The sequence below is a fragment of the Acromyrmex echinatior genome, chromosome 13, assembly GCF_024713525.1.
Source record: "Acromyrmex echinatior isolate Ae372 chromosome 13, ASM2471352v2, whole genome shotgun sequence".
NCBI lineage: Eukaryota > Metazoa > Arthropoda > Insecta > Hymenoptera > Formicidae > Acromyrmex > Acromyrmex echinatior.
Window position 1 is genome coordinate 3,751,499 of NC_141864.1, and position 27,503 is coordinate 3,779,001.

At 34.4% G+C, this 27,503-nt stretch overlaps 3 protein-coding genes across 34 annotated transcripts in view; 2 read left to right on the forward strand and 1 right to left on the reverse strand.

Annotated features, from left to right (window-relative positions):
* Positions 1-27,503, forward strand: part of LOC105149511 (furin-like protease 1) — a 255,160-nt gene that overhangs the window by 209,155 nt on the left and 18,502 nt on the right. For 4 of the 5 annotated variants that reach the window (XM_087412782.1, XM_011061965.2, XM_087412780.1 and 1 more), the window contains exons 3-12: positions 4,690-4,908; positions 5,365-5,493; positions 6,535-6,700; positions 7,646-7,818; positions 14,710-15,127; positions 15,477-15,594; positions 16,548-16,629; positions 17,253-17,463; positions 19,339-20,076; positions 25,586-25,864. In XM_087412782.1, coding sequence (XP_087268908.1) covers positions 4,690-4,908; positions 5,365-5,493; positions 6,535-6,700; positions 7,646-7,818; positions 14,710-15,127; positions 15,477-15,594; positions 16,548-16,629; positions 17,253-17,463; positions 19,339-20,076; positions 25,586-25,864 — 2,533 coding nt within the window. The remainder of the gene's footprint in view (positions 1-4,689; positions 4,909-5,364; positions 5,494-6,534; positions 6,701-7,645; positions 7,819-14,709; positions 15,128-15,476; positions 15,595-16,547; positions 16,630-17,252; positions 17,464-19,338; positions 20,077-25,585; positions 25,865-27,503) is intronic. The other variant, XM_011061963.2, reaches the window with a different exon arrangement.
* LOC147907536 (uncharacterized) lies at positions 1,446-3,689 on the forward strand. Its single transcript, XM_087412784.1, has one exon. It carries the CDS (start codon positions 1,446-1,448, stop codon positions 3,198-3,200), a length of 1,755 nt encoding a protein of 584 aa, XP_087268910.1. The 3' UTR covers positions 3,201-3,689.
* The window catches only part of LOC105146636 (uncharacterized), a 512,872-nt gene continuing 502,401 nt past the window's right edge, over positions 17,033-27,503 (reverse strand). For all 28 annotated transcript variants that reach the window (XM_087412801.1, XM_087412804.1, XM_087412803.1 and 25 more), the window contains one exon: positions 17,033-17,425. The gene's annotated coding sequence lies outside the window, so the exon portion shown is untranslated. The remainder of the gene's footprint in view (positions 17,426-27,503) is intronic.

The window sequence follows — 27,503 nt, forward strand, 5'->3', positions numbered from 1 at the left end:
ATCTGTCCAATAAATTTTATATATATATAGCTTATAACCAAAAATTATAATATAAACAGATTAAATAAACATTATTGCGTGTATATTGACGTAATATGAAGCTCCGAATACGTGTCGAAGATCCAATGAAATTGGTGCAATCACGATAGTTTGCGTGAACATAAACTAATGACAATGTTATTTCTTGAGTTTCCGAACGGAATTCTCCAATCAATATTCTCGTACGAGTTCTCAAATCAGATAATCCGGAGACTGAACCACTCATAATGAATCTGATCGATTGAATTGGGACATCGCGTATGTGAGACGACATATCGAAGATGAACCTGAAACGCATCACTAAAGCAATTTAGTCGCGGATTCTAAACCACGGTAGCGGCGTCGCGAATAGAAAGTTCGGAATGGAATTCACACGATCTCGACTAGATTCTAGAGTTCCCCAAATTTTGGTGGCAATTAGGACCGATGTTCAATGGACGGTCTCCGGCCGGCGGATGGTACGGCGAAGTTACGAGAGCGACTGGAAATTAGTTTGGGCGTCGAAATGTGTGAAATGATAGGAGTGGTGAATTGTGATATTTATATTGTAATTCTATTATAAATCGAATATATGTACGTGCATATGTATGTATGTACCGCATTGTAAATTTAACACGTATGAACATTGCAATATCGATGGAACTCCTCTTATTGCGTACTTCAATTGTTCATTTAACTTTTACTCGGCAAATCGCACACGTTTGATACGTGTTGCGTCAAAATTTCCAATAAACACAATAATTTTCGAAATTCAAATAAATTTAAATGTATTCTTTTTGGATCGCGAGTGTACGTGTCATTTTTGCACGACTTTTTTTATTAACTACATTAAATGGTTGACGCAATCATAGTTTTATTTTATCTGATAATATTTTGACATTTCTAAAATGTTACTTCCACCTTAATAAGCGAAAAATTGACGGCAGAAAAGCATTGAGGAAAGTAACAAGATCAAAGTCCAACTACAGAAATTCTACTCTGAAGCTTCCAGTGAAAAATGTTGGGAGCTTTCTGGCGGAAGGTAAAGTCACGTTGGAAGTCTTAACTTACACCGAGCAAAATGTGTGTTAAAAGAACCGTAAAGATTTAACTCGTACATTTTATACGGAGATAGTACTCTGCAGTCAACCGTCTTATATTTATTAAGAAGCCCGGCTTGTGTTTATTGACGAGTAAGAATTTCGAAGAGAGAACAAATTCAATATACAAACACACTTCAAAGATTTTATGCATTATACAAACACACTTCAAAGATTTTATGTTTCTTGCGTAAATAATACGTCTCTTCTCATCCAGGTGTCTGCAAAGACGATTGACCGCATTCATTGACGAAACCAAAAAGGCTATCAGAGAATTTGATCAAAGAAGAACCTTATTCGCCTCAATAGAGCAAGATTTGCAGTGCAATGCATATTTTGTTTAGAATCTTGACACTTTTGTCACACGAGAAATCGCGAATGACACACGCGTTAAACGAGTCTCTGAGAATTCCACAGAGATTACTGGCGTTACAAACTGTTCCAAATCGCATGATTTTAGATCGAAACTTTACAAGAGGAAATAATTTTACAGCTGATGATTCGTTACTTCCGCAACGTAATGTTAACAAAGGCAATATAATTGCGCGATTTAAACGAAGGAAGAGTACGCAGTCCTGCGAAAAGAATGACTCGAAACAATGCCACGAATGTATCGAGAATCATCGACAGTCTACGAAATCCTGTGAACAATCGCACGAATGGCGTAGCGATGGTTATCAGATATCGACAGAAAATAAGCAAAAGATTCGCAGCGACTTATTGAATCATGACAAATGTTACCAGTCGATTGAATCCAATCCCTCGAATTGCTCGGACAAATCTGTACCATACAACAATCAGCAAGCGTGCGAGTCACCGAAACACGAGTCTTATACATCGAAACCAGCGACTCGAATAACGTCTGAGAAATGGACTTGCGGAAAACCAGCAACGGAAGGAAAGATTTATTTTAAATGCAAGCCGAAGTCGTGCATTTATCCGGACAACCAGAAAGAACCGATGCATTCGCCATCGTTACGAGACAATTGCAAAGACGAGTCGAAGCAAACTGCATCTTATCCTACGCTATGTTCTAAATCAGAGACTTTGTCTTCCAAAAAAATTACATCGAATGAGAAGGGAGCTTGTCTTAAACATAAAATACCAAAGGAATATCCTACGTCAGATCCATACGAGCATTACAGAAAACCCGATCCTCCACCGCCAAGATATCCACATTGGAGTGAAAATCCACCGCCTTACTGCGATTGCTTGAAAAAGACGACCCCTTCATCCCTTGTTAAAGCCTCACCAATGATGTTCATCCCTGACAAGGGACCGCGGAAATCCCGTGCGAAAGACACTGCGTCACTTCCACAGAATATTCATGAGACTCCCAGCAAGAGCCCGAAAGGAAATGAGTGCGATAGAACAAATGCCAAGGCACTTCACTTGCAGAAGAGTGCATCGAAAAAACGTAGCACGATCTCTTTCGAAGACAAATGCGCTGCTTCTTTGACAATTCCTGAGCCTAACAGAATAATGGAATCTAAAATTCAGCACTCTCCAACGCTGACGAGAGACGGTCGTTGTTACGTCGAGAAACCTGAAAAAAAATTTCTCACGCCGGATGTCAGCGATTGTAACCCCAATATGGCGAGTTTCAAATATCGATTGAGTAAATGTCCTGACATTAAGGAAATGTGGAATATCGACATTAAACGCGAGCCACCTGTTGACGTTAAAGTGGGACAAGAGCAAGCAACTCCTTTGTCCGACTATAAGAAGATAAAGAGATCAGAATCGCGGCGAGAACCTACAAGAAGAAACAAGGGATTCAAGTCGCGGGTACCGAGTAACGGATGGACACAACAGAAGTACAAGGTTCGCTTGAAGATTTTCCAGAAAAGAAATAGTCTCAATCCTTGTCTTCCGCAGATCACCGAACTGATACAATCGCGCGACGAAAAAATGCAGTCGAAACTGTTAAACTTTGCTATGAACGAAGGCGAATCTTTGTCGCAATTGAAAAGCTTGTGCCATCCATCCAAGATTGCCGAGACGAAGAGTTATCCGACGAAAATGATCGAAAGCAGTTTGATTTGCAATCAAGATCTGAGAAAACAACCTTGCAAAAAGTGAAAACGCTGAACTTTTGGAACTACTTTCCGATATAGAATATTTGAAAGTTGTGTTGGCAGATTCAGTCAATAGTTATTTTAAGAATTTTCAAAATTTACATTTATTCTTTCAATACAAACATAAACTTTAATGCGTTAAAAATAAAAGAGAATGTAATAAACGCGAAATAAAGAAACAGAAGCACATAACTAACATTATTTTAAAAATTAAAATTTTGGTACAGCTTAATTGTAGTTATTACAGTAAATTACATACAAAAGTAGTGCGTGCGCAACTAATGTAATTATCTTTAAACAATTATTTAATTCCGCTAAAATGGCAGATTTTTTGCGATGATAGTAATTTCTGTGACAACGAACGTTTAAAGTGCTCATTTAATTAATTTTACTTTCTACTATTTATATTAATAGGAAGTAGTATAACAGTGAATTTTAAGAGAAATATATGTACGCGATATGCAAAGGTGACATTATAAAGGTGTAGAAAAGGGACATGCGGAAATGAAAAAATGCAGCTCGCGTGGCTTGAGACGGCTGCAAAAGAAGTCTGTTCGCAGCAGCTGGCCTCTAACTTTTCACGTTTATCATTATCTCACCCTCTCATCGTACACCCTTATTTTTGCACTCGGTGGAACAAACTTGCGCATCAAACGCCGTTGTTTTATGGCCAGTATACATTTTCATTTCTGTCGGGAAATGATATATCTCGTAGCCCTAATAAACGCGACTCGGGATTTAGTGAGCATTTATCTTGTCTACATTGGAAATAATGAGAAAAAATAAAAACGCGAGTTTGTGTTAATCCAATTCTAATAATTAATTAGAAGTCTCGTGGTAGATTACAGATTTTGCACCTTCTAATTCATGTTTTTTCGATTTTTTAATAGAAATTTCATAGAATATTAACGCTGTAAAAATGTTAATAAATTAAATACGTTCATTAATTATTAACTAATTTTCGTAACTTAACAATAAGAGAAAAAAGTGAGAGAAGAAGAAAGAGAGACAGTTGAGATTAAAATTTGTAATATAATATGTATGTAATCTTCTTATATAATTGCACATGAGATGTACATTTTTTTTAGAATTCTAAATTTGATTTATATATTCTACATTTATATACTTATACATACTTATATACTACAATATTTATATACGCTTACACACACAATTGGTTTTTCTTTCCACATTCATTTAATGAGTTCGTAATACATACAAGCAGCGGATGTTAGATCGCTTCAGTGATTCAAAATTGTTACCCATTTAGAAGTACATTAACCTGCACTCATTTTTCTCCGTCATTGAAATTACACGCGATACGGTAAAACAGCGGAAGAACTGCTTGTATAGATCACTGCTTGTAATGTTCACGATTGTTAACTTCTAATTGAACATCAATGAGTAGCCTAAGTCGGTCGTTTTCTCTAACGGACTTGAAAACCACGGTGACATTTCACGATACTCATACGGAACTATTAACATTGTTACAGATAAATGATGATTGGTTCCACATGGAGCATCGATCCGTGGCGAAGAGGTCGACGGAACCACATCTCGAAATGCACCAAAGACTAATGAATGACTTCAGAGTACGTCGAGCGGAGCAACAGCGGGCAAAATCGCGTACTAAAAGGGATCTTATAATCAAACGTCCGTCCAATATACTAACCATGCTAAACGATGAGAGGTGGCCTCAGATGTGGTATTTGGTAAGCAATTTTAATCAACAGCAAATAATATTTATTTATCGGTGCAACCGATAAATAATCTTGTCGCACACAGTGTTCTGTTGTATTGCACCACATATGATTTTATACAGTTAAAGTATCAAAGACAAAAATATAATATTTAAATAGAGAAAATGTAGTAATTTATATAAATATATTACAAACTTGTGCAAGTTTACATTTAATTTAATAATAATTGTGTACCTTCCATATTATCGATAAACGTAAAAGGTGCAACAGCGTTTTATGAAACTTTTTTGAAAGAGCAATTAATAAATACAGTATAAATTAAATAAATAAACAATACAATGAAAAATTAAAGAAACTACAAAGTGAGTTCAATCATTATCGAGTTAGAAAGGACGCCGACGTTTTTATCGTAAATGAAGACTCACCGGAAGTAGTATGTCGAAAGTATTGGATAATTTTTCTTTTCAGAATAGAGGAAAGGGGTTAGACATGAACGTACAAGGTGCTTGGGCTGAAGGAATTACAGGAAATGGCGTCGTCGTCACAATTCTTGACGATGGATTAGAGAAAGATCATCCAGATCTTTTTAAAAATTATGTAAGTATATTTGAATATTTTACATCTTTTTTTTTTAAATTTATCAACCGGATTTAAAAAAAAATTTTCTAGCGTGATTATAAAGCAAACGCATTTATAATATTAAAAAGTTCTGCATTTAACTTACGTTTAAAATATTACAAACTGGAGAAGCAGTCATGTTCAAATAAATTGCGTTTTGTAATTTCTTGTGACAGTTCTGGTAATCTTGTGAAGTAGCTTTCTATTTGATTAAATTTACGCGAATAAAGTAAAATCGCAAGGGCTTAATATCTACTTAATGTTGCTCGATGGACGAATGTTCGATGCGTAAGTACGTTTGCGACATACGAAAAAAAAAGCGAGGAAAAGTTCTAACAGAACATACAATAGAATATGGCGGATGAAGGCATATCATGGATGCACTGGGAGTATCAGCTCTTGAATGCGAATATTGGAAGGGGGTTATCCAGCTCATGTATACGTATACCAAATAGCTATTGATTCACGGATGGTTACATTGAATGAGGCATCCGCGCACGTAGTAGAAAGTGAATCGTATTAATCAACCAATAGGCACACGCTGCGATGGTGCGCCTTAGAGCATGCTCTGATTATGCGAGCTTATATTCCATCGCATGTATTTCTCATTATGCAGATAATGCATTAATGAAAAGGTATATTAAGGTATATTAAGAAGATATCCGGTTATGCGTGGGATTAAAACATAATACTTTGTTGCTCTAACGACAATAACGTCTAATTATAATACTTCTACATTAAAAAAAAAACAGAAATTTATTTCGCTTACGACAATTTTTAACGTATATAATTTTTCATTAAAATCTTTGCTAAAACTTCTCTCGCACGTTGTTTCACTATGTACTAAATGTCTCTTACTTGTTCTGGAGTTATCTAAGTGCGCACATGTTATATTTTTATTCAATGAATATTCTACTTGTATATATACACAAATCTTCGTTCCTCGCAATGAGAAAGCAGTGAACAGGATTCATGAAACGTGTGAATTTTAATTAATGCCATTCTCGGTTTCTGTTGTAGGATCCTCAGGCTAGTTACGACGTCAACAATCACGATGAAGATCCCATGCCGAGGTACGATCTCGTAGATAGCAATCGACACGGCACCAGGTGTGCCGGAGAGGTTGCAGCCACTGCCAACAATTCTCTTTGCGCTGTAGGTGTTGCTTTTGGAGCTGGCGTAGGTGGTAAGTATTTTCTTTGAAAAGAATTATTTAATGTTTCGATGCGCTTTAAGAAAGAGACTTTATGTGCATTTTTTAGAACTTTTTTATAGGTATAATTTAAGAGCTCTCAATCCGTGTTTTATCTTAATCTTGAATTGGACGCGAGTAATATTAAATTTTAATTGCTATTTTAATAAAAGCTTATTGCGCAAAAGTTCGAGTGTAAGATAAAAATAAGGTATTAAAAAACTTTTAAGAAAAAAAAAAGGAAAGTAAAATATTCAAGATATATTAAATCGTCGGAAATGACAGTTTAATTCTGAGCAATCACTTAAATCTATTTACAGTTCTGTTTCCAATTAACAGCAGCGAAGTCAGTGTCGAAACTCACGTTACTGTTAACAACACGTGTTTGTAATAAGCAGAATTGATATCGCGAGGTCGCATCATTTTCGAATTAGAATCGGGATTCGCAATAGCCTATTACGTGCATTACATTCGGAACTGATTCAAATCGGTGCGCGGTGCCCAATTTCGACCTTGTAAATTGGAATTCTCTATTCCACGTACCACCGTAATTATGTAGGATAATTAACTCAAACGAGGAATCTATGCTGTTTAACAGTTTGGAAATTCCTTATATATATACATGTATATGTATATATCTAAATACATTCTCAGAAAATTAGCGATTAAAGATTTGTATAGAATATATTTCTATATACGTGCGAAAATTTCATTATTTACGAATATAATATGCTATCATAATGTTATATAATGTTAATCGTTAATGCAAGTATATATATATATAATGATTCAGATTGAATTATTTAAGCATTAAAGATCTAACTTTGACCGTTATTTACGACCATTACTTCTATTGCTTATTGTTGAATTTTCAAATGTACGGTCTAGTAAAATTCTTATTATGAATCGTTAACTTTTTATAATTATTTTTTTAAACAGGTGTTCGAATGCTGGATGGCGACGTAACAGATGCCGTCGAAGCGAGATCTTTGAGCCTTAATCCTCAACACATCGATATTTATAGCGCCTCGTGGGGACCGGATGACGATGGCAAAACTGTAGACGGTCCTGGTGAATTGGCCACCAGAGCTTTCATAGAGGGAATTACCAAAGTGAGTGTTTGCTATAGAAAATTGTATTATTATTTATACTTTGCATCTAACTTATATATAATTTTATTTAGACGCAAATCATAAAAAATTCTTAAATTTTTTTAAGATTTCTTAAATTTATTACTTTAATACAATTATATTTATTTTCTTAAATTTTAAAATAAAAATACAAAAGTTGGATAAAACGAATTACGTTCATATTTATTTTTATTTAGTTATTTAATTTAGTTTTGATAGTTGGCAATATTTTCTGCTAGAAAAATAGATTTATTCAAAAAATTATTTTAAGATCGAGATACTTTGTTATACAACTTTTTAGTAGCAGCTTTCTTCGTAAATATTATATAAACTTCGTTTGCCTAATCAAGAGATTATTTATCAAGGATACTCGTAATAATAATAATTTTAATTGTCATATCTTTTTCATTATTATGTTACGAATAAGTTGAAAGGAAGTATGTCGCATGTCCTGAAGCTTCAGACTTCGACGTAGCAGCGTAATCCACTTAGGACTGCAATTTTCTTCGCTATAATTTCCCGCGCTATGACAAGATAAATGCAATTAGCTGCAAGGTACCTCCGTACGACATGAAAGCTTCTAGTTTGCTTTAAGATACTTCCTTACTTTCAAGTGTCAAGCAGAGAATTTTAAAGCTTCGCATTACAACGCTTATGCTTTGTTAATATGTTGCATAAAGAACATTGACAGTATTTAAACATATTAAAATATCCTAGTTATATAGATACTCTTGGTATTGTTCAGATAAATGATATTTTTTTAATGAAAAATTAAGAATTATAATTAAAGATCTTCTTATAGGTATAAAAAATTCTTAGAAAAGTAGAATATTTGACAATAATACCAATTGATAAATTATTTGATATAACATATTGTAGTACTGAAATAATGATGCGAAAAGATATTCGTAGTAAATTGAAGATCATTACTTTCCGATTTTCCTACGGATTGGAATTTCATTTGTAATTAATCCCGTCAATCTCAATTTTTATTTGAGAATGAAAAGAGAATTTAATAGCTATCCTGATTAAAATTGACAAACTCCAAGTTCAATTATCGCCTTCTTGATTTCTTACATCTTGAGTCAAAGAAATACATTTAACTCGCTAATGCTTTTCTTTGTAGAACTAAATAGACAAGAAGTTGCTTTAAGTGCTGTAACTATTACAGATTTCTCGCTCAATAAGCACAGAGAAAATTTCGATATTTGTTTTTCAATTATAATATAATTACACAAATTAATTGTAATTTTTAATATAATACAATATTATAATTGAGTATTCTTCTTAATGATGTATGTATTTTATATATATTTTCTATATACATGTTTGTGTCGAAAATGTTATATCTTTTTGAATAATTACGCGAAGATCGCCTTCACTTTCTATTTTGTTATTGAAAATTCAGAGACAATGTATTTTCACATAAAAACTGAGGAATCGGTTTAAATTGAATTTTCTTATTTTTAAAATTGATTATTTTTATAAATTTTTAAAAATTATTGCGTATACGCAAAAGACATATGATATTTTATCTGTTTCGAATTTCCTTATTGAAAGACAAAATTCGCCCGTTCGTCATTAAAGCCGATTCAAAACAACGTCCGAGCAACGTCCCGGGATGAAATGAAATTCGCACAAATGTATCACGCAGAAGCATTCCCTAAAATCTTCCGAGTTTCAGTAACGACAATGGCCATTGTCATCTCGATGTATACGCCTCGGCTCTTCGATCGCGTTTGCAGCGTTCCTTTATCGCGATGGCGAACTTTAGTATTGAGTGGGCCCCTACTTCAAGTAACGATCATTAAAGCGCAAATACCTAACATTAAAACGGAGCCATCAGATGCTGTCGAGAAACTTCGGTAAAGATCCTCCGTATAGCCCATTTCTATTATCAACTTCATTCGCACGATCTTGCGTTTTATTTTATGATATAATCATAATCAGTAATTCCAAATATTAAAGTTTTTTTTTTAATTTGAGCTGTTGTTGGTTATTACAAGATTTTAATTTAATACTGGATACTATTGTTTGATTGATTCAATTTACATTACAATATGTTACAACAATTTTATATCTTAACTCATATTATAAAAAGTAACACGATTATCATTGTTAAATGAGGATTTAGTTTTGAATATTTTGACTATTATATATTAGTTTGAACATGGTGTGGCAAAGCTATCTCAACTTATATAATAATTTTTGAAGAAGACGGATAATAATATAATTTTATAGCATAATTATTGTCACATCGATATGTTAGACTGTAGAACTTAATATTTTTATTTTATTTTTATTTGTATTATTTATATTGAATTTATTGTATTTATATACTGAAGAAGATTCTGTGAGTTGGAGGAATTTACATTTATGTATTAATTATAATTAAATTATCATTATTCAAACATCTTGTTAATTGATTGTTGGTCATTATCAAAAGTTTTGTATTTTTTTTTAATCTTTTCGAAATTATATTTCCCGCGAAATTTATTTGAAAATAAAACACGTGATAAATTCTTTAAACAGCTTAAAAATTATACAAATTGCATAATTATGACTCATTAAAAGCGCTCTCTATATATTGGCTTCTTATAGCAAAATAAAATATTAACTGTTTGAAGTTACAAAAGTGCCGAAAGATGTAATGTGTTATTAATTTTTTTCGGATTGCTACACACTATGTTGATCAAAGTCCGCATAATCAATGATTGACTTTCTTCGATATCGACAAAATTGTCGCTGGAACCATGACAGATGTAATTCGATTAGTGAGAATAGGAAGAACTCCTTCAGTTAGATCCTGGTTTAATAGACTCGCTTGAGAGGTCAGCCCTCAGAAAGTTTCTAATTGGGTGCTTTTAAGCGACCGGCTTGAGTTGCGCTAACACATATTACCATTTTAAACTCACTGCCAGCAGCGTAACTATATATAAATCATATGCAAATGTCAGTAAGGTCGATACAAAGTTCGTTGAAATATATGATAACTATCGAGTGAAACATATACATACATTGCGCAAGAAATAGTATACAGGTGCATTTTCGTCGAAACTCATAAAAAATGCGCGTAATAATCTAGACAATATATGTATATAAATTGCCATGTATAAAGTTCTATTTATATTTAAAATGAATTATGATAAAAATATGTGAAAAGTGGAAAGAGCAAGCAGAAAATCTCGTTGAATAAGCAAGGAATTATTATATAATTCTATTACTTAAAAACCAATAATATTAAGTAAATTTCTGAAATTGGTATAAAATGCATATTACTCGCAAATTAAAAATAAAATTATAATTATTGCTTCAATAGTTTCTTTGTTTTTCAAAATTATATGAAAACATTCTCGTGTAGATGTGACCTATATTCGGTGAATGTTTATAAATAGGATCAATAAGTAATAAAATAAATAACGCTTAAATTATTTCTAGGTAGCAAATTAAATGGTCACCAAATTACTTTTATCTAATGATATCTTTTTTTTGCATACTTGAATTAAAAATCAACATCTGTATTATCCGGAATCAATTGTTAATACACAACGAAACATTTTATGGCTAAAAACGAAATTAAATAGAAAAAAATTTAGAAGTCGAAAATATCTTTTATGTTTTTAAATTTTAATTTTGTTAATTTAAAATTAAATTTATATTGCATTAATGTAAATGTGTATGAACTTTTATATAACATATTAGATCGTAAAGTTATGAAAAAAGTATTTTTAGCCACATAATACAAAAGTATGTAACAATATTATAAAAAATACAAAAACATGTAAACATTGATTTTATTCTAACCCAGAACATTCGACGCAAAAGTAAACGCGGTCGCATATCGGCCTGTAGTATGAAAGCAAATTATTAGGATGCATCGGATATCCGGAAAATATCCGGTATATCATTAAATTGTTGATTTTTTCTTTGTTATATATACAAATGTTCTAAAAACAACTATGCATATTTATGATTCTGTAATATGTTATACATTGTTGAAAAATTACAATCTTTTTCTTTAAAGGATTTTTTTTTTTTGGAAGCCATTTTCTCCGGAAAATGGATATCCAACTCGAAGAAATCGTCTTTTCGTATATTTGAACGAATATCGGATATCTAATGTTACATCTTCTGTTCGGATATCCGGTATCCGGTAATTTTACGATCCGGTTTACTATCCCTAGAAATTATACCTCATCTAATTATTCATGAAAAAGTTATAATTACAACATTAAGAAAATTTTATAGCGCGCATACTAATATTTACAATTCAAAATGATGAAATTTACATAAAAACGTGAATAAAAAAATAGCTTCGATTTTCACTTTCCACAACGTAAATAATATATATTTTGTACCCCGTCTCGAAGTGCGTTGTTCCTGTTCGATTGCTATACAGAGACCAACTTGCCGCGAACTTTTCAACTGGTAGTTGGAGATCTAAACTAACGGTAAATAAAGCCAGAAATTCGATTTACAGCGGGGGATTATAAAATATATATACGACTGAAAAAGGGTCTTTTGGATCCCCAGTGGCATATTTAAGAGTTAAATATTTACTTTTTAAGTTATGATTTGCTTTTAGAGACGTTATAATCGAAATCTATATGTAATATGATATTTTAACATTAGATAACATATTACAATATATAATGTGATATAATAGAAATTCGTGTAATATATATAATATTATCGACATAATATTTTTATTACAGTATTTTTATATCTTTAAATAATAGTCTATTTTAAAAGATGTACTAAGTTTACTTCATATCCACCAAATGGATATAATACTAACAAGCCATTTCGTTGTTCCAACAACTATTTAGCTTTGCGCATCGTTATGTATATCTAACTAACTTCCCTTTGTATCATATTATGTATACACTATCTTATATTCGACAAAGGTAGATACATATGGACGCTTAGAGCTTCTCCTTGGGGTCTGTTATCAAATTCGGTAATCTCACCCTTTATAGTCGATAGAAATGTAACTATAGAATTCGTTCATGCCCAATGGAATTGCGTGAGATATATGCATGTTTGAGTTATCATTAAATTAACTCATACACATCTTGATCTTTTATGTTTGCAATTTTATTTGACTATATTGAATCAGATAAAACAATTTTTTTTTAGCAAATAGATCGAATAAAGAATGAGATATTTTTATAGTGCTAATTTACTTTATCTTAATTTTTTATTATAACCTTCGCATTTCGAAGTTTAAACTATTAATTTAGTATAAATGGAATTATATAATAATAATAATTTCAATATACAATTATAAATCGACATTTCAATATAATCAGTTAACAATTATACAGATCGAATTTGGCTGTCTGGTACAGTCAGGCGGATACCTTATCACTTTACGATCAAATAGCTTTACTGATCAAAGGCTCGAACACTATATTGCTGAATTAGTTAACGTCGAACCTCAAAGAGAGTTCAGAGTTCGTGGTCACGCCTAGTGTACCTTCGGACGGTTGGTCTTATCACGAGCTGGATCTACACACCTACAGGCTTGATAAAGAATATATCTATTATAAAACTAGGCAAAATACCTCACAATATACCTATACCGCAAAAAGTATTACACAGATTCTGATGTATTCACAAAAGAAAGATTCGTGATTTAACATAATGATAAAATCTGCATATATAATGAGATAGCGAATCGATATTTGAACTGCAGAGTCTACTGCAATTGTTCGCAATAGTAATTAACTTGAAATTAATTTCTTGAAAAATTCTTAGAATCTATTCCAAGTAACCAGGCACGCATTATATGAATCAATCATCCCTTTGCATGTGATCTTACCAAAGATTAGAAACTCAATTGCCAAAATTCTCCTTTTAATCTTTGAATGGGGCTGCATGCAAAATATAGGAGTGTTTCTCGTTATGAGAGCTTAAGGCACACAATTCAGCCTCGACCTTACGGAGACCATTAACGCTAAACACTCATCGACTTCTCAACAATGGTTTCACTCCGAATCATCTACTATTGTGTGTCTACGGGCGCAGAAAGCAGCTTTAACATGCAAAGTGTCTCAAACTTCTAAAGCGCCTTAAGCGTTTTGAACATCTTAAAGTCAAGTACCAGTAAAAAGTCAACCGCCGCGTCTAGAATATTATCTGTAGTAAATCCAGATTCCAAGTAGAGAACAAAAGCGTTGAGAAACTATTGAAAAAACATTTTTCCGTAATATTGAGTAACGTTATAAGTGTCCATATAGGAAAAACGTTAAAAATAACAATTAATTAAAACCATTATATAAAATCACTATATAAAATCATTTTAAAACGTTTTTTTACCCCAGTAAAATATTTTTTTATATAGAATTAATCCAATTTTATTACTAAAATAAATTTTATTAATTAATATCACACATTTCTAAATACACATGACAAAATAATAATAAAAAAAAAAAGTATAATTGGGGAAGGAAATTTTTGACTTTACAGCTGTTTCTCCAAACGGTCATCCATCCAAATGTTACTTGACTTTTATGATACGATATGATACTTTTATCGTACGAGAATTAAAGTAATTTTAAACGGTTTTAACAAAGAGACTAACTTCTTAAACATTTTATAAATGTTGCTGATCTACTTTAAGCACAAATACTTGTGGCTGCCTAAATTTGTTTAAGCGCATATTATGGTAGTCTTCTAACTATTATATTTCTAGATATGATTGTTTTAAATATTGTAAGAAACTGAATTATTATAAACATAATACACACACACACACACACACACACACACACACACACACACACACACACACACACACACATATATATATATATATATAGTAGCTTCTTTCATTAGTGAATTAAAAGAACTTTACTCCAACATCGTTAGGGTCGCAACGGTAAGGGTTCGATCTTCGTGTGGGCGTCCGGGAACGGCGGCCGGGACCATGATAACTGCAATTGTGACGGCTATACCAATAGTATCTGGACGCTGTCGATCAGTAGTGCGACAGAGAATGGCCTTGTGCCTTGGTATAGCGAGGCATGCTCGTCTACTCTCGCCACCACATACAGCTCGGGTTCTACTGGCGAGAAGCAAGTCGTCACTACGGATCTACATCATCACTGTACCAATAGCCATACCGGCACCTCCGCATCGGCGCCGCTAGCAGCCGGCATTTGCGCCCTTGCTTTGGAAGCAAATAGAGATCTTACCTGGAGGGATATGCAACACATCGTAGTTAGAACAGCTAAACCTGCGAACCTGCAAGCACCAGATTGGGTAGTCAACGGCGTCGGTAGAAATGGTGAATAATCATCAATTTATTCTTGATAGAGAGAAAACATTTCTTAAAGATTAAACGCACATGATTTTTTGAAAGAGGAATAAGTTATTGGTTAGATAGTAAAATTGAATGACAAAAGTTTTAATTTTTTACAGAGTAAATATAACAATATTATAATTGTTTATGTGTAATATTATAATATAATAATATTGTAATATTATAATATTAATATTTATTGTTTCTATCAGAATATTTTAACCAATCTGTCAGATTCATTTAGTGAATAAATATAAAATTTTAATCTAGATAATAAAATTTATTAATAAAGAAATCAGATAAAAATTGTTTCAATCCGATTTCTGTTTAACAGTGAGCCACAGCTTCGGTTACGGGCTGATGGACGCCACTGCCATGGTACGCTTAGCGAGAAGATGGAGGACCGTCCCGGAGCAACACAGATGCGAAGTATCGGCGCCTCATACAGGCAGGTAAGTGCTCTCAAGTTATGCTTGAAAGTTATCCTATTAAATAAATAATAAGAATTTTGAAAGTTCTTTTTTCAAGGCAAAACCTTGAAAAGAGAATTTATTATTAATATACGAAGAAAAAAAACATTATACAAAGAATCATCGGCTTTAAGAAAAATACTTGAAGGTGAGAGAAATTGGAATTTGATTCAACCATATAGATACTATAGATCGCTATCTGCCCCTTGAGGGAACGAACATGTCTCTCGCAGATTACAGATTCGTCCAAGCATGTCGGCTACTATCAAGCGGACTTTACTTGTATGAAATTGCACTGGAAATCACGTGTAATGCGTCATTTACATTGTCAAGGGTTGTAATGAATGAGAACAAATTGCACGTTGCGTTGAACGAGCGTTTACATAACATAAAATGTAATCATTTTGAAGCTGCACTCCTCTAAAACTATTAAACATAAAAGCTGTAGTTCTATTCTTTCTACATAATAATCCTGAAAATTTCGTGCTCTTAATGAACGAACAATAGAGAATTATTAATGCGATATAATATTTGTTATTTTAGAATAATATTCAATGTTTGAAAACGAATATAACACAATTGTGTTCTTTTTATCCTACTCTTCAGAAAAAATTGTTATTGATGTTTTGTATATTATTCTTTTATATATATATTAATATGCTAACATTAAAAGAAATTATTTTCATTAAAAAATGTAAAATAAAATAATAATATCAAGTTATATCTTACTACAAAAATATTAATAAGTTACTACTAAAGGCGCTTTCGAGAAGTAGCACAACTCGGGGGTTCTAAAAGTATTTAACAAGTAATGCGCAATTGACCGAATTACTCGAGCAATGATTTAAACAACAAATGGGTATATCCACTTAAAAATATCTGCAATAAAATTGTATGCGCACGGCTTGATACTTAACCTGATTTTTTTCGTATAGGACAATACCACCAAAGAGCCAATTGGTCCTCGACTTACATGTCAAGGATTGCAGCGGCGTTAATTTCCTCGAGCATGTTCAGGTAAGTTGAGCATGTCATTCACAAGTGACATCACTAATTAGCGGATTTCATGTCGGCTATGAGAAGTACAAACTCGGACTACATTTCGAGAACAAAATGTTTCGCCAGCTGACGTTGAAGTAGTAGAATTTTATTTACTTTTCATTTGAATAAACTAATTTGTTTGTCATCATTTTATACTGTCTATGAAAAACTAAGGCAAACTGTAATTTATGCTAAATAGTTATTTAATCCTCAGGAAATTAACTTAAAGTACATTAATGACTGCTTCTGCCGACGAAATGTAATTACTAGATCCGGTTTAAATCTCGTGTTGAAGAAACTAAATGAATTAAGTTAATTACTCTTATAAAATTATTAGTTACACAGCGCGAAATTATCTCATAAAATCTACCCATTCCCATTTATTTTCTTTTTTTGGCTTATTTAACTAGCAGAATTAGACAGTTATTAAAGAGTTATTAATAAAATGTCGCAAAATTATTACATACATAAAGTTATTAATAAAATATTATTATACCAATTTGAAAGTTTTTGCACAAAGATGTGTAGAAAATTGTAAATATTGGTAGTGAAAAATATACGTGATTGGTGATAATGGCATAATGATACGCTTGTCGCAGGCGAAAGTATCGCTGATGGCAGCGAGACGAGGAGATCTTCAGATACAACTAACGTCTCCTCAAGGCACGAAGAGCACTCTTCTCGCTAAAAGGCCGCACGACATCTCGAAGGCTGGTTTCAGCCAATGGCCATTCATGTCAGTGCATACGTGGGGAGAGAGGCCGCATGGAACCTGGAAATTAGAAATTCACAATGAGGGTCGATACCTCGGTAAGTGGATTACATCTTCGCGTTATTGCATAATCAATGAAGAATGTTTGATTAACAATCGTTTGATGAACGCTGTAGTTAATTGGATCAATAATTGAGACTGTATTTAATATGTCATAATTTTTCATCGCTATAACTAGTTACCAATTAAATTAACTGAAAAATTATTAAATTATTTAATTAGATGAAACTCTAATCCGAATTAATTGTTGAATAATTTAGTTTTTAAGTAATTTTTAATGAAATAAATATTAATTAAAATTAGACTTTTAACATTAGAAAAACTGCATTTACCATCTTAATATAATTTTTTTAAGTTATAACAAAATCTAAAAGCCGCTTAAAATTAATTGGACTTATGTAATTTTTCAATGCAAAAAAGTATGCATTTTCCATTATAAAAATGCCAAATCTGAATCCTTTTAATATAGAAAGATTAATTTTGTTAATTAAATTATACTTGACGAAATGACTAATCAAATTAGTTGATAAATACACATTTTAAGAACATTTTAATATACTTAATAATATTAAATTCTCATTAAGCTCTTTTTAATTTTTTTTAATAGGATTTCTTTCAATTGTTATTTGAAATATATGGAATACATTTAACTGGCATTCGTTCAAACACCATTACGCGAAATCTTAGACTTAAACGTCAAAGACAAAGCGCTTTGTAGATTATACTGGCATTAGCTCCTGCATTCGAAGATGTCCTTCGGTCGATTTAAATTTCAAATAGAATTCTACCTTGTTCGCCATAACAATAGTTTCCAAGCGCCTTAGTAACGCCTTCATAAGGTCACGGTTACCAAGTTCCCTGTCAGTTGCATCTTCCAGCCGAAAATGCTCGCAAGAAGTTCGCTGGTATTAACATCTATTTCTGACTTGTACGGGAAAAAATATCGTATACAAGAAATTTAATTCAAAACGCTACGATTATCCATGATATTCTCACGATTTTCATTACTCCTCAATCAATTGTAAACCGTATGATAAAGGATTAACCGATTCATACGCGTAACATCCGGACGGAATGGCTCAGACATGTCTAGCATTGCACGCGCATCCTGCGATCCGATGCCGAGTTGGTGTTCAGCTCCGCGAGATCCTTCGGGATCCACCGCATTCTCATAGCTTCCTGTCTGGGACGCAACGAGAGAGAGAGCTCTTACATAAGACCCATTCGCGTGCAATCGCCTAAGAAGCTGCATTATCCTCAGAGACGGATAATTGCCAGATTCGAGCTGCGGAGTCCTCTCTCGCAAGCTATCCTACTTATCCTTAACGGCAAATAGCAGCGAGGTCACGGAGCAACGAAAGCAGCCGATGCAAGCGTTAAGCCACTTTGAACTGCTTCCGTGTCGGCTCATCAAGGCCGATGGCTACGTAAACTTCCTTATGTGCTTATGCATCGTCGACCTATATCGCTGTAGAGCACATCCACATACATTATAGCGAATTGTATGCTAAAGACGCGAGGGTCGCAGGAATATTCGAGACAGTGTTGAACTATGTATCCAGTGTTTATACTGTCACAAGTATTCCGTGGACGTATCTTGCAAACCTTGAAAGCTGCTGTGCCATCGAATAGGGATTTCCAAGAGGGATAATTCTCTGACGTTCTCGTTAACTTCCTCTTAAAGGAAGCTGGTTTAAGAGGAAGTTAGTGAGAAGGCCCGTTGAGGATCACGCGTATTACAACTTTATCGAACTTCTGACCAACATCTAATCTTTCAACCTCGGTTAATTTTTGACATACCGTATTATTATTTACTGCGTCGTTCAAAGCGCCAATAAGCATTGTATTCCTGTCTCTCTTTAACCATGATATCCGCTTTCTTTTCGCTGCATTCACGGACGCATACGGATCAGGACGCGCTACTCTGCACGAATGGGCGTTGATTTTCTACGGTACCGCAACGCTGCCCGATCGGACCGAATACGCTCTTTACAATCCGGCTGGTATGAGTATACCGAGACGACCGTTCGTCAAGCCACGCGAGACCATCCCGAAGAATCAGAACACCCTGGCGAAAGGCAAGCAGACGCAGCACAAATCCGATAAGTCCGGCAGTATGAGCCCGCCCTACGTAATGAACGCTCAGATTCAGTCCCAGAGGAAGGGAAAGGCCCGCGGTCAGTACAAGAACGGCAAGTCGGCCAATCGACCGAATCCCAAACCCACCGTTCAGACTCTTCGGGGTCTCACCGGAATCAATAGAGGGTCCAACAACGTAGCCGGTGACATGCGTTTGATCACGTCGAGACCACGTGGGAGAAGTACACCCAGCCCAGTTACCAGCACCGTGACTCAGGCCGTTGCGACAACAAAGGCGCAGACTACCACGACAAGTAAACAGATTATTACACAGAAGATCATCGACGTGGTTACCGCCTCGCCTCTTCAGCGGGGACTGATCTTGTTGGAACCACCGGCAAAGGCGGCCACTAACAAAGTCCCGGCGGTATTTCAACAGTATCCCAAGATTCAACAGCTTTATCCAGTTTACGGTGGAGCTCGCGGTACCGGTCAGCATGCCACAAGGGCCAAAGGACTCGACCTGCTGCAGGACGAGCAATTTGACCCAAGGAATCTGCAACTGGACAAGGGTACCTAACGAATGAGAAACGGCGAATGCGTCGGTTGCTTAATGGCAACGATCGGAAGTTATTATATTCGCGCGAAAGTATCATTAGATTTTTACAAAGTCGATTAATTTGAATTTTAATTGAATTAAATTAATTATTGAAATAAAATCTGCAGCAGCGCAGAAAATAGAATTTGAATTTGAATTTAATTAAAATAAATGTAGAAATAAAATCTATTTAATTGCAATAAAATACGAGCACTTTCCCGCTGTTACTATTTCACACAATTAGTTAAGAAATATTGTTATTATTTTAAAATAACATAAGTAAAAAGTACGTTCTACATACTCGATAACCGAATTAAAAATGAATAAATATCATTTATCTACATAATCAAAATATAATCATTTGCATTATTTACTTGATTAAAATGTCTACGAAAAAATGTAGTGTCGCGCACACAGTAATCGCGGTGACTAATAACGTCAATCTATCTACTCTATTGTGTTCCCAACGGCGGTATTTTAAACCGCGGGACAACAAAGAAGGTCGTTTCGCACAGCTTCCGATCGTTTCCCATTCACTTCCACGCATCCGCTCGCGCACCCACGTGAAGTGTGGAAAGTAGAGATGCATCGTGCGCAAAGCCCCGAAGATTAAACGGATCCGCTGGAATTTGGTTTTCGTATTTTCTCTTTTGTGTTAGCTGTTTCGCTGATTGCGACCACACCGTAATCACCGTTACTTTTGTTTGTGTACATAGATACATTATTCCCGGCTATTAATATGCAACACTGTAGACAAGCTTATTTCCCATTATTCATGTTTTTTTTTTATTTAAATTTAAAATATTTCACATGATTCTTATATACCTTTTATTGTAAGTACGATGGAACTCTCTTTTGCATAATACTCTTCTTTCTGAAATGAGAGTCCTCGATGTTTTTTGCAAAACTTTATCTTGTCTGTGACATTTTTGTCGGAATGTTTTATACAAAATATCTTGTATGATATTTCGTATAAAGTATTATCTTTAGTTCTTGTTAGATGGTTCTAGAATCTAGATAATGCTGTAAGTAAAATTTTATTAAATAAATTATATATTTGCATGATTAATGTATGCACGAATAAGAATACATACAAATATTTTTTTATTTTAAACAAATTTTGCTTGTATTACTGCACTTAATAGGTTTTACTTGCTGAGCTTTTGCTGAGAGAATTGCCAGCTTTTTGTGTAATTACTTATAAATTATTTCTAAGTTGTATTTAAGAAAATTGTTCGATGTACTATGTTTTTATATTTTATAAAATATCTATTCTTACATCGTAAGCTATTTGCCATCGCATCCATCGAACTTTCAGGAAGCTCCTTTGTAACTATAAGTAGTATTTTAATATTTTGGATAGTTTTGTCACTCTTTGTGTCAAGTGTCGGATTTTTCATCATGTTGACGCTTTCTGCGTCGCTTTCCTTCCTGTTGTTACACTCGAAGCCTCTTGCGTGAACGGCAGGCTCGATAATAGGAAAACTTATCGAGGGCGCTATAGCCTTCAATCACAAAACTTTCAATGACTTAGTTATCGATGAGCTTCATATGCAGCCTCGACCGCATCAGTATGCGTCGGTTATCTAATGTATTGCCGGCATGTATCGCCTTGTATCCTATTATTCTCATACTCCGTATGCAGACCATTGTCTTCTGCACTAGAAAATTGTGCATTCTGCTCGCGAGAAGTATATATAATATAATATGAGTTAATAATTATGTTAGATATTCCATATTTTAGATATTCTATTAATATTTTTGTATTTGTTGCTCTATTTATCATAAAAAAAAATAACTGAAAGAGATAATATATTAAGAAAATATATTTTTTTTCATATATAAATAATAAAAACTTCATATTTTGTTATATTTTATTTGTTTTGTACCATCGTTTTGATATTATTATCATATACCTTAATTTAAACATATTAATAATATGAAAATTTTCGGGATTGGTAAACGTTACTTTTCAATTACTTTGTCATTTTTATAGTAAACAATTTGATGACGATGTTGCAATTTTTTATGACGGCAACGCTAATTAATTAAATGTTAAGGTTGTGCTAAGATTAAAAAAATCACTTTGAAAAGTAACTTGTCATCATTATACATTACTTATTGAAAAAAGTAACAAGTAACGAGTAAAAAGTAATGCGTTACAAATTAGGAGTTTTTTTTTTTTTTTAGTAACGTATGACTTTTTCAACCCATTACAAGTAACAATTGACTTTTCTAACTCTGTTAGTATTACCGTCGTAAAAAATTCACTATGTTATTAAAATCGTTATTATAACAAAGTAAACGATCAACAAAGTAACGGCGTTACAAATATCACGTTACTTGCTAACTCTGAAAATTTTTTTATATTTTAAAGTAATAACGAAAATTCGTAAATTTCACAAATGGTGTTCATGATTGCGCGTTGCGCTTGTTATCTCCTTTTCAAATTCTCGAATTCTAGATCACCGCGTAACCGCAAATCACTCAAAATTCAGTGAAACGCGACGACGCGAACGGCACTGAAAACCGCTAATGCGTGCCATGAAATGGAAAAGCCGACGAGAGCGAAACGAACCCCATCATGGTGGAGACCGAGCGACTCTTCTCGTCCATCATCGCTGCTAAATAATTTCCTCCATGATTGGAAATTTTTTCACTCGCTTACTCCGCAAAATGGTTCCCGCTCTCAAGGCATTATTATTGGAGATTTCTCTCCTCCAATAGTACGCGCTAACGACCTATCGAGCACAATGCCCTTATATTTCCATTGTCTTACGAATAGCCTGCCACATCGTCCCAATCGACTTTTGACATTTTTTTGTTTCTCTCTCATCATCCTCCCGCTTATTTCCACCAACCCTCGGTTGCAAGTTATTTTCTCGATACTTCTGGTAAAAGCGAGGGAGCTGTCCAAGCGTCGCGACGCTTGTCACTTTACAGTTACCTAGCGTACTCGTAACAGCGAACATTTTAACGATTACTTTATTATAGCTGGCAGCCGGTAGTTTACGGTTGCCAGCCAAAAAAGCACACACGAGAGCAGTCTCGTCACGATAAATTGGATCCGCTTTTCCGCCGCTTTGATTTCTGGTATCCCGTCACAACTCTCCGCTTGTGAAATTTAGCTTTTCCCACGGGATTGATTTCATCTGAAGCTATATATGTACGTTTTAACTTTACTGTGCTGTGTACATAAACAAGATATAAATTAATATGAACGTCTAAAAAAATTAATTTATTTCTTAAGGAATGAACGTACGTTTCATCGTAAATGAAGTAGGAAATAATAAATATTTCGAGAACAATATATTCGAATTTATGTTTATTATCGATAACCAAGCATGATGCTTTATCTTCAATTAATTCTTTAAATTTATTTTTTTATTAATATGCAAATCTTGTTAAATTGTAACATGGTTGAAACCAGTGGTTGAGTATGAAATAATTTTCTGAGCTCTTAATACCTGGCTGAGAAGAACATGATATTTAAAATTAGCTTCCATTTAGCTAGCTTTTTCGTTTTGCCCGCAGCACAAGGAACTTGCAGATGTATCTTACCCGAAGTAAAAACGATAATCGTCCACGAGTTTTTACTATTCTCTCGTTGCAAAGCACTTTGCATTTAATTCCGACGTACACATTGCGCTGAGTGAATGTGCGCGGAGAGTCGTCGCTGATTACTCGGTTATTTTTAACTCTAATTTAATCAAGTCTTGACTCTTCCTCCCCCGCATGCATTTCCCTTCTATCGCGAACATTGTTCCCGCGAGTCAGCTTAGGACGAAATTTTCCCCACGGTGTCCCGACGCTTTATTAATTTCCTGGACGGCGCCGACGACGTCTCCGCCACTCCTTCCGCTGTCTCGCTTGCGTCTCGTCTACTTCGCAAAACCTTCCATTTTACCGCCTTCACTTCTCTGCGAAATACAATATCTTACGTTATATTTGCGAGCAAGGTCGCGGAATAATTTGCGAGAAAGTGAAAAGCACGTTATTCAACAGGCAGATGAAAAATTAGTACGTAGATACGTTCGATAATTATAATTTTGCTGCTCTGTGATGATTTATTAACATGAATATTTCATAAGGTTTGTGTCTTAAAAAAATATACACTTTCACGTTATTATATACATAAGACGTTATTAAAGTATTAATATTTTTATATTATCTGGAGATAATTTAAATTCCGTTTCCATCAGAACCTCGCTCATGAAAATGGTGCTGCGAGGTCTGTGAGCTTTCGTTTCTATTCTCAGAAATCCACGGTACGTATACCACGATACGTAAAATCTATCAGGGTTGATTGTAATCGTGCATGTATGTACTTAATGTAAAGATGACAGTAGGCAGTAGTTATTATTGTGTAATTATTATAGGAGACAAGTACGTTATTCTTAGTTCATTCTTCGCTTACAGAGCAAAGATAAAACTGTGGCACGCTTGGATTTTTTAAATTTTACATTAATTGCATATGTATATATTACATGTTTGTCAAAAAAATTACAATTATTTAAAGAGTATTAGAGGCAGAAGTATTTTCAAATATTAAATAGAAAGAAGAATTTTGCAGAAGAATAGTTTTGGCATTAAATTTTGACAATTATTTCAATTTCTTTTCTACTTTTTTTTATGTGCTATATCTTTTCCGTAACCTTTTTCTGTCTCCAATGCTTTAAATTTCTATGTGAATCATCTTCGCGAAGTGTTTCGCACTCATATGAACTAGTTATAACTACACGGAGAGGACGGCTTTGCTGAAGTAACTAAAAATTTAGCTAGATGCAAATTTGAAAATAATTTTTGAAATATCAAAATAATCACTGACGTTGAAACTTGTTAGAATGTCAAAATATTTTGGCAGCGTTGATCATCATGTTTGAAATTATACATAATTATTTTTACAATCAATACTAAAACAATGCATATTACGATTAAAGCTGGATCTTTGTTGCTTTAAATAATTCAATCTTGAATTACTAATATACATTATATATATGTACTTACATATATACCATATTGTAGTCTTTTTAGAATTGCAATTAAAATTACTCTAAATTTATTAACAATTTCATATTAACATCTTTATAATATGATGCTTGATGGTAGCATCAAATTATTGAATTGCTTGTCAATTTAATTCGCGATTACTAAAATAGTTTTAATTGCGTTTATAGTCCGGAAAAACAATTCGGCACGCAGTTTTAAAAAAACTACAATACGGTATATATGCAAGTATATATATAGTGTATATTAGTAATTCAAGATTGAATTATTTAAAACAATGAAGATCCAACTTCGACTGTAATAAGCATTTTTCTAGTATTAATTGTGTTTCTCACATATGCGATCTAAAACAAAGATTCTTAATACTGTTTATAATTATTTTCAAATCTGTATTTAGTTAAATTTTTAGACACTTCAACAAAATCGTTTATTGTATTATTAGAATCGTGCTAACATAGATGGGGTTGTTGTTCTAGACACTCTGGAGGAGTGGAAGCTTGTGTTCTTCGGCACGGATGCCTCAGTGGAAGTGGACGACGAGCTAGACAAGGACAAGCCGCTGCCGCCAGTGGTCCATGAAGAAGTCAACAACGCACCTTCGGACGTCCGGCACAATACTGTGGATACCGAGGGCGATCCGTGGACAGGCAGCCGAAAGATGGATCGAGTCTCACATCCAGAGGTGCAGAGGCCAACAACGGAGAACCAGACGAGCGGTTGTGCCGCCTTCGAGGCCGGAGGCAGCGGGTGCCTAGGTGGGTGCCTCATACTACTCCTTCTAGCCTACCTGACCAGCGTGCCCGGCTGGCGAGAGTTGATCACCAGCTGGCCTGCCTCGACGAACAGTCGGAGCGAATTTGGCGCTGAGGCGGATCGGCTGCTGATTGCGGCAACGAACGTCGTCCCAACGACGACGTCGACGTTGTGGGTTAGCAACGCGACGACGCAACGCGTCCCGGCGGCGATACATCGCGCGCCGGAAGCGTGCAGGTGTTCATGATGACAGAGGGTCGCGTTTAGCTCCGCGACGGCTCGCGATTCGATCCTATGACTTCGGGTCACCAGGATTGTCAACGCGGGTGACCGCGCGGATCTTGTGTGCCTGACGCAGTCTTGTGATCCGTGAAATTCTAATGTACTTGTGATGCGTAAAGAGAAGGTATCGCGCGTAAAAATTGAAAGAGGGGAAGGGAACAAAGAGGAGAATTCGTGCTTTCTCTCCCGGTGCTGATTGTCTCGAGAAGAGATCGGAAGAATTATCAATACTGGAGTATCGTCTGTCCTTCTCTTCCTGAGAAAAAAAAACGAATGTGTGTTGGATGGTGGACACATCGAGTCTGAGGACTCTATGGCTCCGTTAGAGTGTTCCTCGTGATCAGGGAAATGCGATTTTCACGTTAACACGCGCCGTTAGACTTGGCCTAATTCATTTGTATCGTGCAAGAAAGTGAGTCTCTCATAGTCGACACGAAACGTCCGGACGTCATGTGACAACACTCTACTCGTCAGGAGTGTTAATGGTAGCTTCGACTGATCAAAGTTCATCGCGATGAGGATGCACGGGAAATGGAATTAAATGGTTACGAGGCAGGAAATGCGTAGCTTTGTTACCGGTTGCATGATGAATTCTCGATTTCTTGTTGAAAGCGCTCATTTCTGGACGAATTTGACATAGAGCATCCTATATTTAGACTATTAAAAAGATCTCTTCTTTTTTAATATTATTATAGACTTAGCCAATTGTAAAAAGTTAATACCAATTAAACCGATACATATTCGTGTGTCAATTTTTTCCAACTTTTTCATATTAAAAAATATATAAGTTTCGAGCTACGAGAAATTTCAACGAAACTATATGTATTAGACAGCGGAAGTTTGCGGGAAGCTTCATATAATAATTTTATGATATTATTGTCGCAAATCCCAGAGGAAATTTAACATTGCAAATTTCTCGGTAGATACAAGGAAACATGATTTTTTTTTATGTTGCACGACCTAGTGTTGTATTCTATCTTTCTTTCTAAAATAATGCGCAGTAAATTTACATTATTTATTCTATTATTTACCTGGTAATGGAACAAATAAGAGAAAATGTAAATGCATTATAATCCACAATAATAAATAAAGAATAGGCATATTTATTCTTTATTTATTAATTGTTATTTAGGATTTAATATAATGCGCGGAAATCGAGAATTCATTATTTTCCGAAAATTTTCTGTCTCATAAAATTGCTACAGTTGCAGCTGTAATTCTATGGACGCTTGTAAATATATGCAAAACGTATTTATTATACTTCGCGAAGTTACGTACGATCTTAGGAGTTTCAAAAGTAATGGCGCTGCGATCCCGTGGTATCCTCTTCCGCCATGTTGAACGAAGCAGAAATGGGTA

Coding starts and splice junctions, on each gene's coding strand:
- LOC147907536 (XM_087412784.1), top strand. CDS start 1,446: ATGCATATTTTGTTTAGAATCTTGACACTTTTGTCACACGAGAAATCG.